The following is a 14,849-nucleotide window of genomic DNA, read 5'->3' on the forward strand; positions in this document are numbered from 1 at the left end:
TTTGGTATTTGGTTAAATGTCCTTTGACCAGTATCTGGCCACTTGGAGTGCCTCTGGGGTTGCTGCAAGAAGGTCCTCCATTGTGCATCATGTGGCAGGGCTCAGGTTGCATTGCAGCAGGTGGTCAGTGGTTTGCTCTTCTCCGCACTCGCATGCCGAGGATTCCACCCTGTAGCCCCATTTCTTAAGATTGGCTCTGCATCTTGTGGTGCCAGAGCGCAATCTGTTCAGCGCCTTCCAAGTCGCCCAGTCTTCTGAGTGTCCAGGGGGGAGTCTCTCATCTGGTATCACCCATGAATTGAGGTGCTGGGTTTGGGCCTGCCACTTTTGGACTCTCGCTTGCTGGGGTGTTCCAGCGAGTGTCTCTGTAGATCTAAGAAAACTATGTCTTGATTTAAGTCGTTGACGTGCTGGCTGATACCCAAACAAGGGATGAGCTGGAGATGTCTCTGCCTTGGTCCTTTCACTATCAGCTGCTACTTCCCGGCGGATGTCAGGTGATGCAATACCGGCTAAGCAGTGTAATTTCTCCAGTGGTGTGGGTCGCAGACACCCTGTGATAATGCAGCATGTCTCATTAAGAGCCACATATACTGTTTTAGTGTGGTGAGATGTGTTCCACACTGGACATGCATACTCAGCAGCAGAGTAGCATAGCGCAAGGGCAGATGTCTTCACTGTGTCTGGTTGTGATCCCCAGGTTGTGCCAGTCAGCTTTCGTATGATGTTGTTTCTAGCGCTCACTTTTTGCTTGATGTTCAGGCAGAGCTTCTTGTAGGTCAGAGCATGGTCCAGAGTGACTCCCAGGTATTTGGGTGTGCTGCAATGCTCCAGTGGGATTCCTTCCCAGGTAATCCTCAGAGCTCGGGATGCTTGTCTGTTCTTAAGGTGAAGGGCGCATGTCTGTGTTTTAGATGGATTAGGGATCAGTTGGTTTTCCCTGTAATAGGCAGTAAGAGCCCCTAGAGCTTCGGAGAGCTTCTGTTCTACCATCTCAAAGCTCCCTGCTTGAGCAGTGATGGCACGATCATCAGCATCAGCATCAACTGTTGATGACCAGAGACAAATGATTAACAGTTGAACTCTTGGTGGAAAACAACATGTTTGCATTACAAAAGACAATGGCTGTTTTAAGTAAGGAAGTGTTTACAGTATTGTTTATAGGTAACAGGCTTGACATGGACCATGAGACCTTCCATAGGAACATTGCTCGCAACTCTGATGGAACCTACCACACCTTGCTCAGCATTGACATTGACCCCAAGGAGAGGGACCTCTACCGATGCCAACTGGATCATGCTAGCCTGCCAAAGCCTCTGGTCCTGGCCTATGAAGAGACTGGTGTCAACATGGGACTTATTGTGGGAGCCATGGTAGGAATCGTGGTTATTCTGGTGATAGCTGCTGGGATCTACTTCATCCTCACATTTATATTCCGCCCTTCCTGCCTTGGAGGGGACTCAGGGCGGAGCACAGCATGCAAACAGCAAATATTCAACAAAGGAACTTATGAAGCAGCATCAACAAGCGAGAAGAGCTCTGACAGCTCCGTCCAGGCCTGAGGCCTTCTTGACCAGTGAGATGGGACCAGAAGATCCCTGCTGAAACTTTGCTGCAAATTTGGCAGAAAAAACGAAATTCAAAGATACAGAATGGGGGATGCCTGGCTCGAGAGCAGTACGTGTGAAAAAGATCTTGGAGTCCTCGTGGACAACAAGTTAAACATGAGCCAGGAATGTGATGTGGTGGCAAAAAAAGCCAATGGGATTTTGGCCTCAGGCATCAATAGGAGCATAGTGTCTAGATCCAGGGAAGTAATTCTACCCATACTCTATTCTGCTTTGGTTAGACCACATCTGGAATATTGTGTCCAATTCTGGGCACCACAATTCAAGAGAGATATTGACAAGCTGGAATGTGTCCAGAGGAGGGCGACTAAAATGATCAAGGGTCTGGAGAACAAGCTCTATGAGGAGCGGCTTAAGGAGCTGGTCATGTTTAGCCTGAAGAAGAGAAGGCTGAGAGGAGATATGATAGCCATGTATAAATATGTGAGAGGAAGCCACAGGGAGGAGGAGGGAGCAAGCCTGTTTTCTGCTTCCTTGGAGACTAGGACGCAATGGAGCAATGGCTTCAAACTACAAGAGAGGAGATTCCATCTGAACATGAGGAAGAACTTCCTGACTGTGAGAGCCGTTCAGCAGTGGAACTCTCTGCCCCGGAGTGTGGTGGAGGCTCCTTCTTTGGAAGCTTTTAAGCAGAGGCTGGATGGCCATCTGTCAGGGGTGATTTGAATGCAATATTCCTGCTTCTTGGCAGAATGGGGTTGGACTGGATGGCCCATGAGGTCTCTTCCAACTCTTTGATTCTATGATTCTGGCTATTGTGCTCTCTAACCCAGGCTCTGGTCTTGCCAAATGAACTCCAACTAATAGCATATTTTCAATTTTAATATATTACATTTGGCCCGGCCATTTTTAATATGATTGTTGTTTTTGTTATGTGATTTATATGATCTGTATTTTATTGATTGTTTATTAATGTTGTGTTATTGATATTGTTTGATGTACTTTGGGCTTGGCCTCATGTAAGCCGCACCGAGTCCCTTGGGGAGATGGTAGCGGGGTACAAATAAAGATTATTATTATTATTATTATTATTATTATTATTATTATGACAGCAATCACAATGTTTTAGAACAGACTAGGGACAGGCTTTGGCCTGGGTCGTTGGTCGCTGAATCGCACTCAGATATGGCAATATGGTTGACCCCACAACCTCTGAGGATGCTTGCCATAGATGCAGGTGAAACGTCAGGAGAAAATGCCTGTAGAACATAGCCATATAGCCTGAAAAATCTACAATCCAGTGATTCTAGCCATGAAAGCCTTCGACAATACATGGTTGATAATTTTTTTAATTTATTTTAACCTAATGTTTTTTATCTACTCTGTTAAGTCATGTTGTATTGTGGTTTAGTATGTGTTAGCAATCAAGTTGTTGCTGTTGTAAGCCACCCTGAGTCCCCGTCCCCCCCGCCCTTCGGAGGTTGGGAAGGAGGGGTACAAATATTTGAAATAGATAGATAGATAGATAGATAGATAGATAGATAGATAGATAGATAGATAGATATGATGAGCAGGAAGCAAACAAGGTTCCTACTTAGGGAAAACTAATGATGATTTTGGGAAGGAAAGTCAACATCTGTCCAGGAACTGATGGAATCAACATGTTTTAGCTGCCTGTCAAGAGTCCGGACACTTATTTCTTTCTCAAAGGAAGAGAAAGAATGTGTATTGGAAGTTTTGGTAAAGTATTGGAAGTATTGGAAAAGTGGCAGATTTGCAGGGAAACAATCTGTCCTACAGATGCAGACTGTAGCCAGGAAATCAGAAGACGCTTCCTTCTTGGGAGGAGAGCAATGTCCAGTCTCGATAAAATAGTAAAGAGTAGAGACATCAGACTGGCAACCAAGATCCATTGCCTAGTCCAAGCCATGGTCTTCCCTGTAGTCACCCACGGATGTGAGAGCTGGACCTTCGGGAAGGCTGAGCCAAGGAAGATCGATGCTTTTGAGCTGTGGTGTTGGAGGAAAGTGCTGAGAGTGCCTTGGACTGCGAGAAGATCCAACCAGTCCATCCTCCAGGAAAGAAAGCCCGGCTGCTCACTGGAGGGAAGGAGACTAGAGACAAAGTTGAAGTCCTTTGAATGCCACATCATGAGGAGACAGCAAAGCCTGGAGAAGGGAATGATGCTGGGGAAAGTGGAAGGCAAAAGGAAGAGGGGCTGACCAAAGGCAAGATGGATGGACGGCATCCTTGAAGTGACTGGACTGACCTTGAAGGAGCTGGGGGTGGTGACGGCCGACAGGGAGCTCTGGCGTGGGCTGGTCCATGAGGTCACGAAGAGTCAGAGACGACTGAACGAATGAACAACAACAATCTGTCCTAAGTGCAGGTTCTCTTCTCCAGGAGAAGGAGGAATGTTGATGTATGCATGACGATGAATGAATGTGATATGTGTGTGAATGCTGAGTGAAATAATAGTAATAATAATAATAATAATAATAATAATAATAATAATATTCCAAACCAGTGCTGAGAGCAGGCACAACAAAGCATTGCATGGGCAGTTCCTTGACAAAACCAATGCAATTAAGGCCAGGATCAAAAAATCAGCTGATGACCCAAAATGCAGACTGCAAGGAAGCGGATGAAACCATGGACCATCTCCTCAGCTGTTGCAAGAAAATCTCACAGACGGACTACAAACAGAGGCACAACTCTGTGACCCAAATGATTCACTGGAACTTATGCCACAAGGACCACCTGGTAGCAGTACAAAATTGATAAAGGGATCATAAGAGAGATATTGACAAGCTGGAATGTGTCCAGAGGAGGGCGACTAAAATGATCAAGGGTCTGGAGAACAAGCCCTATGAGGAGCGGCTTAAGGAGTTGGGCATGTTTAGCCTGAAGAAGAGAAGGCTGAGAGGAGACATTGTAGCCATGTATAAATATGTGAGAGGAAGCCACAGGGAGGAGGAGGGAGCAAGCTTGTTTTCTGCTTCCCTGGAGACTAGGACGCAAGGGAGGAATGGCTTCAAACTACAAGAAAGGAGATTCCATCTGAACATGAGGAAGAACTTCCTGACTGTGAGAGCTGTTCAGCAGTGGAACTCTCTGCCCCGGAGTGTGGTGGAGGCTCCTTCTTGGAAGCTTTTAAGCAGAGGCTGGATGGCCATCTGTCAGGGGTGATTTGAATGCAATATTCCTGCTTCTTGGCAGAATGGGGTTGGACTCAATGGCCCATGAGGTCTCTTCCAACTCTTTGATTCTATGATTCTATGATTCTAAACCCGCAAAGGTCATGGAAAATGAACACACAAAACTACTGTGGGACTTTCAAATCCAGACTTACAAAGTTTTGGAACACAAAACACACCAGACATCACGATTGAGGAAAATAAAAAGTCTGGATTATTGATGTCGCCATTCCAGGTGACAGTCGCATTGAGGAAAAACAACAGGAGAAACTCAGCCGCTATCAAGACCTCAAAATTGAAGGGCAAAGGTTCTGACATAAACCAGTACAGGTGGTCCCTGTCGCCATGCCAAAAGATCTCAGCCGGCATTTGGAAACAATACACATTGACAAAATCACGATCTGTCAATTGCAAAAGGCCACCTGACTTGGATCTGCACGCATCATTCGAAAATACATCACAGTCCTAGACGCTCGGGAAGGGTTCGACTTGTGATTTTGGGATACAAAATCCAGCATAGAGATCTCGTTTGCTGTGACATACTGTGCCTTTGTGTCAATAATAATAATAATGTTTATTTGTATCCCGCCTCCTCTCCCCAGGGGACTTAGGACAGCTTACTTCCCCTTATTTGTGTGTCCAATGTAAATGAGTTGTGTGTTTGCTTTCTTTCTCTGTATTGCTCTGTGGTACACTCCATCTCATTGTGAATGAATGATGGCGGAAACAGAAGAACGGCCTGCCTCAGGGGAGTGTGCTTGCTCCATCCATGTTCGACATCTACACAAATGACCAGCCACTGCCAGAAGGGATAGAGAGTTTCATCTATGCTGATGATCGTGCCATCACCGCTCAAGCAGGGAGCTTTGAGATGGTTGAACAGAAGCTCTCCGAAGCTCTAGGTGCTCTTACTGCCTATTACAAGGAAAACCAGCTGATCCCCAACCCATCTAAAACACAGACATGTGCTTTTCATCTCAAGAACAGAGAAGCATCCCAAGCTCAGAAGATCACCTGGGAAGGAATCCCACTGGAGCATTGCAGCACACCCAAATACCTGGGAGTCACTCTGGACCATGCTCTGACCTACAAGAAGCATTGCCTGAACATCAAGCAAAAAGTGGGTGCTAGAAACAATATCATACGAAAGCTGACTGGCACAACCTGGGGATCACAACCAGATACAGTGAAGACATCTGCCCTTGTGCTGTGCTACTCCGCTGCTGAGTATGCATGCCCAGTGTGGAACACACCTCACCACGCTAAAACAGTGGGTGTGGCTCTGAATGAGACATGCTGCATAATCACGGGGTGTCTGCGCCCTACACCACTGGAGAAATTACACTGTCTAGCCAGTATCGCACCACCTGACATCCGCCAGGAAGTGGCAGCCAATAGTGAAAGGACCAAGGCAGAGACATCTCCAGCTCATCCCCTGTTTGGGTATCAGCCAGCACGTCAACGACTTAAATCCAGACATAGTTTTCTAAGATCTACAGAGACACTCACTGGATTGCCTCAGCAAGCGAGAGTCCAAAAGTGGCAGGCTCAAACCCATGGCTGATACCCAATTAGAGACTCCCCCCTGGGCACACAGAAGACTGGGCGACTTGGAAGGCGCTGAACAGACTGCGCTCTGGCACCACGAGATGCAGAGCCAACCTCAAGAAATGGGGCCACAAAGTGGAATCCTCGACATGCGACTGAGGAGAAGAGCAAATCACTGACCACCTGCTGCAATGCAACCTGAGCCCTGCTATGTGCACAATGGAGGACCTTCTTGCGGCAACACCAGAGGCACTCCAAGGGGCCAGATACTGCTCAAAGGACATTTAACCAACTACCAAACTCATACATTTTGTATTTTCTCTATTTGTTTGCTTTGTTCTGTTAGAAATGTAATATAACTGACTGGCTGCCCTGACACGAGAAATAAATATTGTGAATGAAATAAAATAATCTTTTAAATGCTTTTTATAAAGTTTGAAGAGTACTTCTGACATCTGGGTCCTCGTACCATGGAGTGCCGCTTGCTGCGGAGGTCGGAGGCCAGCTTGTAGTTCTGCATCATCTTCTCTTGGGTGGCGTACCCCAGGTAGACCTTGGAGAAGGCTCCGGAGCCTATCTTCTTGGAGGAGAGCAGGTAGCCGTTCTCCTTGCTCTCCCGAACCTGCTCCAGGAACGTCCTCCGGTCCGCCTCTCGCTTCGTGAAGCTCTTCATGGCCTGGCTAAAGGAAGGGCGGCCGAGAGCCGGGGCCGCAGCCGAGACCGTGCCGGTGGAGCCCTGGTCCAGGCCGACACATCAGCCCTGCCGAGGGGAGGAAGGCACCCAACCGTTGACGCCAACCCTGCCAACCTCTCTCTGTCCGTCTCTCGCTCCGTCTGCCTGTCCGTCTCTTCTCTCTCTCAGCACAGCACCCTTCGCATCTTTTCCTTTGGTCGCTGGCGCCAACGGGCCGGGCGAGGGGAATGGCCAGAGCGGAGGGTTCCTTGTTGCTCCTTGGACGGAGGAGTTTCCACAGTGACAAGCGTTCCGAAGGCTCCCTTCTAGAACCGAGGCATAACAACCAGTTTTAGAACCTCGGGCCTCGGAGAGGAGGGAGGGAAGAGGGGGAAGAGGACTTCGGCCACCCATTGCGGCCAACCACAGCGGTCAGTGGTGTCGGGACCACCTCCACAAACCACCCTGCAGCATCAGGTTGGTGTCTGTCCACTAAGCCTATCTCTCTACGGCACATGTGTCCAACTCAAGGCCAGATCTGTCTTGCAGATGTCATTCATTGTCGCCCACCATGTCAGATTATTATTATTATTATTATTATTATTATTATAACTTTATTTGTACCCCGCTAGCATCTCCCAAGGGATTCGATGCAGCTTACAACAGGCCGAAGCCCACACAATACAACAATACAACAATACAGTACTTAGCAAATAAAACAGTTAAGCAAGAACAAGAACTGCTCTACCTCACAACCATTGTCTTGTGGGGTCCCGCAGGGCTCAATACTGTCCCCCATGTTATTTAACATCTACATGAAGCCGTTGGGAGAGATCATCCGGAGTTTCGGGGTGTGGTGTTATCTGTACGCAGATGACGTCCAACTCTGTCACTCCTTCCCACCTACTACTAAGGAGGCTGTCCAAGTCCTGAACCGCTGCTTGGCCGTTGTGTCGGACTGGATGAGGGCGAACAAATTGAAATTGAATCCAGATAAGGCAGAGGCACTCCTGGTCAGTCGAAAGGCCGAACAGGGTATAGGGTTACAGCCTGTGTTAGACGGGGTTACACTTCCCCTGAAGATGCACGTTCGCAGCTTGGGTGTGATCCTGGACTCTTCGCTAAGCTTGGAACCCCAAGTTTCGGCGGTGTCCAGGGGAGCATTTGCACAACTCAAACTTGTGCGCCAGTTGCACCTGTACCTTGGGAAGTCTTACTTGGCCACGGTAGTCCACGCTCTGGTTACATCCCGGATTGATTACTGCAATGCGCTCTACGTGGAGTTGCCCTTGAAGACTGCCCGGAAGCTTCAGATGGTCCAGCGCTCGGTGGCCAGGTTGCTAACGGGAGCGGCACTCTGCTGAGCCAGCTCCACTGGCTGCCAATCCGCTACCGGGCACAATTCAAGGTGCTGGCTTTAGCCTATAAAGCCCTAAACGGTTCTGGCCCTGCTTACCTCTCCGAACACATCTCCACCTATGAACCGACGAGGATTTTAAGATCGTCCGGGGAGGTCCTGCTCTCGGTCCCGCCTGCATCGCAGGCGCGGCTGGCGGGGACGAGGGACAGGGCCTTCTCAGTGGTGGCCCCTCGGCTGTGGAATGCCCTACCCGTAGACATCAGGCAGGCCCCTTCATTTCTGGAGTTCGGGAGGAAGGTCTAGACGTGGCTCTATGAACAGGCGTTCGGCCAACAAGGCAACTGAACTCATGAAGACGGTATAAATGAACAAAGGAACGGTAGAAGGATTATGAGAACGGAATCTGATTTTTACTGAGGCGTTGATGACTATGTTGTCTTGTCTTGTATTGTCTGTCGTGTATGTTGTGTTTTAATCTAATTGTTATTGTTATATAAATTGCATTGTAAACCGCATTGAGTCGCCGAATTAGGCTGAAAAATGCGGTATAAAAATGAAGCAAATAAATAAATAAATAAATAAACAATAGCAGTACAACAAGACATTATTAAAACTGAGCCGGCCAGAGTAGGGGTACAGGATTAAAAGTGCTGATGTGTCGGAGGGATATGGGATTATAATATAAGTGCGGTGTGCGGTGTGCGGTGGTCTTGGTTCTGACTAAAGTGCTTCTGGGATTTGGTACTGGGGTTCCTAGTCTGAAAAGGAACATCGGAACAGCCAGGTTTTCAAATTCTTTCTGAAGACTGCCAATGTAGGGGCTTGTCTGAGGTCTTTCGGGAGGGCATTCCAGAGGCGGGGGGCCACCACAGAGAAGGCCCTGTCTCGTGTCCCCACCAAGCGCGCTTGTGACGTGGGCGGGATCACGAGCAGGGTCTCTCCAGATGACCGGAGTGAACGTGTGGGTTCGTAGACGATACGGTCACGCAGGTAGGGTGGTCCCAAACCGTTCAGGGCTTTGTAGGTAAGCACCTGCACCTTAAATTGGGCTCGGAAAATAAACGGCAGCCAGTGGAGCTCCTTAAACAGGAGGGTTGACCTCTCTCTGTAGTGGGCCCCAGTTAACATCCTGGCTGCTGCCCGTTGGACCAATTGGAGTTTCCGAGCCATTTTCAAGGGCAGCCCCACGTAGAGCGCATTGCAGTAATCCAGTCTGGAGGTGACTAAGGCGTGGACCACCCCGGCCAGATCAGCCTTAGCGAGGTACGGTCGTAGCTGGCGCACAAGTCTCAGTTGTGCAAAAGCCCTCCTGGCCACCGCCGACGCCTGAGCCTCAAGCGTGAGCGATGAGTCCAGGAGGACTCCCAAGCTACGGACCTGTGGCTTCAGGGGGAGTGTAACCCCGTCCAGATGCTGGATTACATCTCCTGCTTTCCGAATCAAGAGACCTCTCTTGGATCATCTGGAGAGGCCCTGCTCTCGATCCCACCAGCATCGCAGGTGCGATTGATGGGGACGAGAGAGAGGGCCTTTTCGGTGGTGGCCCCTCGACTCTGGAACTCACTCCCTAGGGACATCAGGCAGGCCCCAACTCTGGCAGTCTTTAGGAGGAGTTTGAAGATGTGGTTGTTCCAGTGTGCCTTCCCAGAATAATGATCCCATAGCACTTTGTCCTCCAAAGCACTTTACATTTTAAGTCGGCTTGTATGTTTTCCACAAACGCCACTACCACCTTTTCGCCCATGCTCCAGCATTACTTTCAATTTTAATTTTACATTTGGCCTTCCCACAGTTTTAATTGTGTAGAATCATAGAATCATAGAATCAAAGAGTTGGAAGAGACCTCATGGGCCATCCAGTCCAACCCCATTCTGCCAAGAAGCAGGAATATTGCATTCAAATCACCCCTCACAGATAGCCATCCAGCCTCTGCTTCAAAGCTTCCAAAGAAGGAGCCTCCACCACACTCCGGGGCAGAGAGTTCCACTGCTTAACGACTCTCACAGTCAGGAAGTTCTTCCTCATGTTCAGATGGAATCTCCTCTCTTGTAGTTTGAAGCCATTGTTCCATTGCGTCCTAGTCTCCAGGGAAGCAGAAAACAAGCTTGCTCCCTCCTCCCTGTGGCTTCCTCTCACATATTTATACATGGCTCTCATCATATCTCCTCTCAGCCTTCTCTTCTTCAGGCTAAACATGCCCAGCTCCTTAAGCCGCTCCTCATAGGGCTTGTTCTCCAGACCCTGATCATTTTAGTCGCTCTCCTCTGGACACATTCCAGCTTAGAGTCAATATCTCTCTTGAATTGTGGTGCCCAGAATTGGACACAATATTCCAGATGTGGTCTAACCAAAGCAGAATAGAGGGGTAGCATGACATCCTTAGATCTAGACACTAGGCTCCTATTGATGCAGGCCAAAATCCCATTGGCTTTTTTTGCCGCCACATCACATTCCTGGCTCATGTTCCCCTTCCTCCCCACGAGGACTCCAAGATCTTTTTCACACGTACTGCTCTCCAGCCAGGCACTGTCCCCCATTCTGTCTCTTTGCATTTCATTTTTTCTGCCAAAGTGGAGTATCTTGCATTTGTCACTGTTGAACTTCATTTTGTTAGTTTTGGCCATTCATCTCTCTAATCTGTCAAGATCGTTTTGAATTCTGCTCCTGTCCTCTGGACTATTGGCTATCCCTCCCAATTTGGGAGGGGTGTTGTCTTATTGTTAATGTTGCATATCTTATTGTCCATGATTTTTATTTTAATTGCTTGTATTGTTGTTATTATTGTGTGTATTGTCGTATTTGGGCTCGGCCTCATGCAAGCTGCACCGAGTCCCTTGGGGAGATGGTAGCGGGGTACAAATAAAGCGTTATTATTATTATAGAGCTGATGGGAGTTGTGATCCAGTCACAATCAGAAAGCTGCCATTTGTTCTGTTTATTATTATTATTATTATCGATACAAAAACACAGTATGTCACAGCAAACACGATATATATATATGCTGGATTTCGTATCACAAAATCACAAGTCGAACCCTTCCCAAACGTCTAGGACTGTGTGATGTATTTATGAATGATGCGCGCAGATCCAAGTCAGGCGGCTTTTTGCAATTGACAGATCGTGATTTTGTCAATATTTATTGTTTCCAAATGCCAGCTGAGATCTTTTGGCATGGCACCCAGTGTGCCATTGACCACTGGGACCACCTGTACTGGTTTATGCCAGAGTCTTTGCAGTTCGATTTTGAGGTCTTGATAGCGGCTGAGTTTTTCCTGTTGTTTTTTGTCAATTTGGCTGTCACATAGAATGGTGACATCAATCATCCAAACTTTTTCCTTTTCCACCATTGTGATTTCTGGTGTATTGTGTTCCAAAACTTTGTCAGTCTGGATTCGAAAGTCCCACAGTATTTTTTGCGTGTTCATTGTCCATTCCCTTTTCAGGTTAGTGATCCCTTTACCAATTCTTAACTACTGGCAGGTGGCACTTGTGACATAAGTTCCAGTGAATCATTTGGCCACAGAGTTGTGCCTCTGTTTGTAGTCCGTCTGTGCGATTTTCTTGCAGCAGATATCGTCCAGGGTTTCATTTCAACCCTGGAAATTTCAATTGGTACAACAGGCGGCAGCCAGGTTACTAACAGGTGCTTCTTACAGGGAGCGGTCAACCCTCCTGTTTAAGAAGCTCCACTGGCTGCCGTTCATCTTCCGGTCCCAATTCAAGGTGCAAGTTCTTACCTACAAAGCCCTGAACAGTTTGGGACCCGCCTACCTGCGTGACCGCACTTCTGTGTACAAACCCACACGATCACTTCGATCATCTGGAGAGGCCCTGCTCATGCTCCCACTTGTATTGCAGGCACAATTAGTGGGGATGAATCATAGAATCATAGAATCAAAGAGTTGGAAGAGACCTCCTGGGCCATCCAGTCCAACCCCATTCTGCCAAGAAGCAGGAATATTGCATTCAAATCACCCCTGACAGATGGCCATCCAGCCTCTGCTTAAAAGCTTCCAAAGAAGGAGCCTCCACCACACTCCGGGGCAGAGAGTTCCACTGCTAAACGGCTCTCACAGTCAGGAAGTTCTTCCTAATGTTCAGATGGAATCTCCTCTCTTGTAGTTTGAAGCCATTGTTCCCTTGCGTCCTAGTCTCCAAGGAAGCAGAAAGAAAGCTTGCTCCCTCCTCCTCCCTGTGGCTTCCTCTCACATATTTATACATGGCTCTCATCATATCTCCTCTCAGCCTTCTCTTCTTCAGGCTAAACATGCCCAGTTCCCTAAGCCGCTCCTCATAGGGCTTGTTCTCCAGACCCTTGATCATTTTAGTCATCCTCCTCTGGACACATTCCAGCTTGTCAATATCTCGAGAGAGAGAGGGCCTTCTTGGTGGTGGCCCCTCGACTCTGGAACCCGCTCCCCAGGGAAATCAGACATGCTCCAACTCTGGCAGTCTTTAGGAGGAGCCTGAAAACGTGGCTATTCCAGTGTGCCTTCCCAGAATAAGGAAATACCCTCAGCAATATGTCCCTAAATGCACTTTATCATTGATTTAGGATTGTCTGCGCGCCCCATCTCTACCTGAAAACTCTATCCTACCTTGTTCATGTCCAGCATTATTTTTTAAATTTTAAATTATTACATTTGGCCCAGCCATCGGTTTTAAATGCTTGTTGTTATCGTTCTATTGTTTACTTTTGTTTATGATATTTATTTTATTTTATTTATTTATTTATTTACTGTATTTGTAGACCGCCGTTCTCAGCCCTAGGGCGACTCACGGCGGTGTACAACATATAAAAACAGTTTACAATAAGGGAATATCACAACAAAATATCAACATGACTATCAATAATACAATTACACTAAATCATCCGCGCCGTCTCATCGTAGAATCATAAGCCAATTTCGTTATCCATATTCCGTTCCAATCATCATTGCCAATTGTTGTAGCACTTAGTCAAACGCCTTCTCAAATAACCACGTCTTTAGGCTCTTGCGGAATGCCATAAGGGAGGGCGCCTGTCTGATGTCTACAGGGAGGGTGTTCCACAGCCGGGGGGCCACCACCGAGAAGGCCCTATCCCTCGTCCCCGCCAGGCGTGCCTGTGAGGCAGGCGGGATCGAGAGAAGGGCCTCCCCAGACGATCTCAAGGTCCTCGTGGGCTCGTAGGCCGAGATGCGGTCAGACAGGTATTTTGGGCCGGAACCGTTTAGGGCTTTGTAGGCCAATACCAGCACCTTGAATTGGGCCCGGTAGCAGATCGGCAGCCAGTGGAGCTGGAACAACAAGGGCGTTGTGTGCTCCCTGCGTCCCGCTCCTGTTAGTAACATGGCTGCCGCGCGCTGGACTAGCTGAAGCTTCCAGGCCGTCTTCAAGGGCAGCCCCACGTAGAGAGCATTGCAGTAGTCCAGACGGGATGTGACCAGAGCGTGTACTACCGTGGCCAAGTCAGACTTCCCGAGGTACGGGCGCAGCTGGCGCACGAGCCTAAGCTGTGCAAATGCTCCCCTGGTCACCGCCGAAACCTGGGGATCCAGGCTCAATGATGAATCCAGGATCACACCCAAGCTGTTGTATTGATTGTTTTCTTATTGCTTTTACTGTTGATGTACTTTGGGCTCGGCCTCATATAAGCTGCACCAAGTCCCTTGGGGAGATGGTAGCGGGGTATAAATAAAGTTTTATTATTATTATTATTATTATTTATTTATCAGCTTTCTTGCATAGTCGGCATTTTGGGTCATCTGCTGATTTTTCAATCCTGGCCTTATATGCATTTGTTCTGATGGTTTGCTCCTGGGCTGCAAGAATCAGGCCTTAGTGTTATTATTATTATTGTTATTATTATGTTTATATTTATATCTCGCCTTCTCTCTCCATACGGAGACTCAAAAAGGCTCACAATTAAAAGGATTACAATACAACTTAACATATGCAATATACAAATATTAAAACAATATTAAACATCATTAATATTAAAAACAATAGTCTGGTGTGTGGGGCTTGAATTGAGACACAATGATGTCTGGTGTTAAAATATCCTTTAATCTTTGCCGCAACCGCAATGGCACAAGGGCTGTTGGGTTGCAGTTCCCATAATCCCTTAATAACACTATGTCACAACATTTGAAAAAATGTTCTGTTCCTGGTTTGAAATTGTTATTCGTGTTTAATTGTCCGGTCCTGACTTTGAAAGTCGTTCTGTTCCAGAGGTTTCATCTTTGTTTAATGGGTTGAGACTCAATGATGAGACATTCACTGAAAAGCTGCTGTAGGATGGCCCTCAAAAACAAAGTCTGGCCAGTTTAATAAACTTTGCCCATGTTTTTGTCATAGAGTCAGTTAGGAATTGTGGAACAAAATCAATTTATACAGTAGAGTCTTGCTTATCCAACATAAGCAGAACGTTGGATAAGCGAAAATGTTGGATAATCAGGAGGGATTCAAGAAAAGCCTATTAAACGTCAAATTACATTATGATTTTACAAATTGAGCACCAA

General features: G+C 47.4%; 1 protein-coding gene across 1 annotated transcript in view; it reads right to left on the reverse strand.

Annotated features, from left to right (window-relative positions):
* LOC132772906 (testis-specific serine/threonine-protein kinase 5-like) overlaps nt 1-7,341 on the reverse strand; it is a 30,207-nt gene extending 22,866 nt beyond the window's left edge. The window contains exon 1 of the mRNA XM_060771748.2: nt 6,783-7,341. Coding sequence (XP_060627731.2) covers nt 6,783-6,986 — 204 coding nt within the window. The 5' untranslated portion in view covers nt 6,987-7,341. The remainder of the gene's footprint in view (nt 1-6,782) is intronic.
* Between the last annotated feature and the right edge of the window lie 7,508 nt (nt 7,342-14,849).

Source organism: Anolis sagrei, chromosome 4 (assembly GCF_037176765.1).
Source record: "Anolis sagrei isolate rAnoSag1 chromosome 4, rAnoSag1.mat, whole genome shotgun sequence".
In the NCBI taxonomy this organism is placed as follows: domain Eukaryota; kingdom Metazoa; phylum Chordata; class Lepidosauria; order Squamata; family Dactyloidae; genus Anolis; species Anolis sagrei.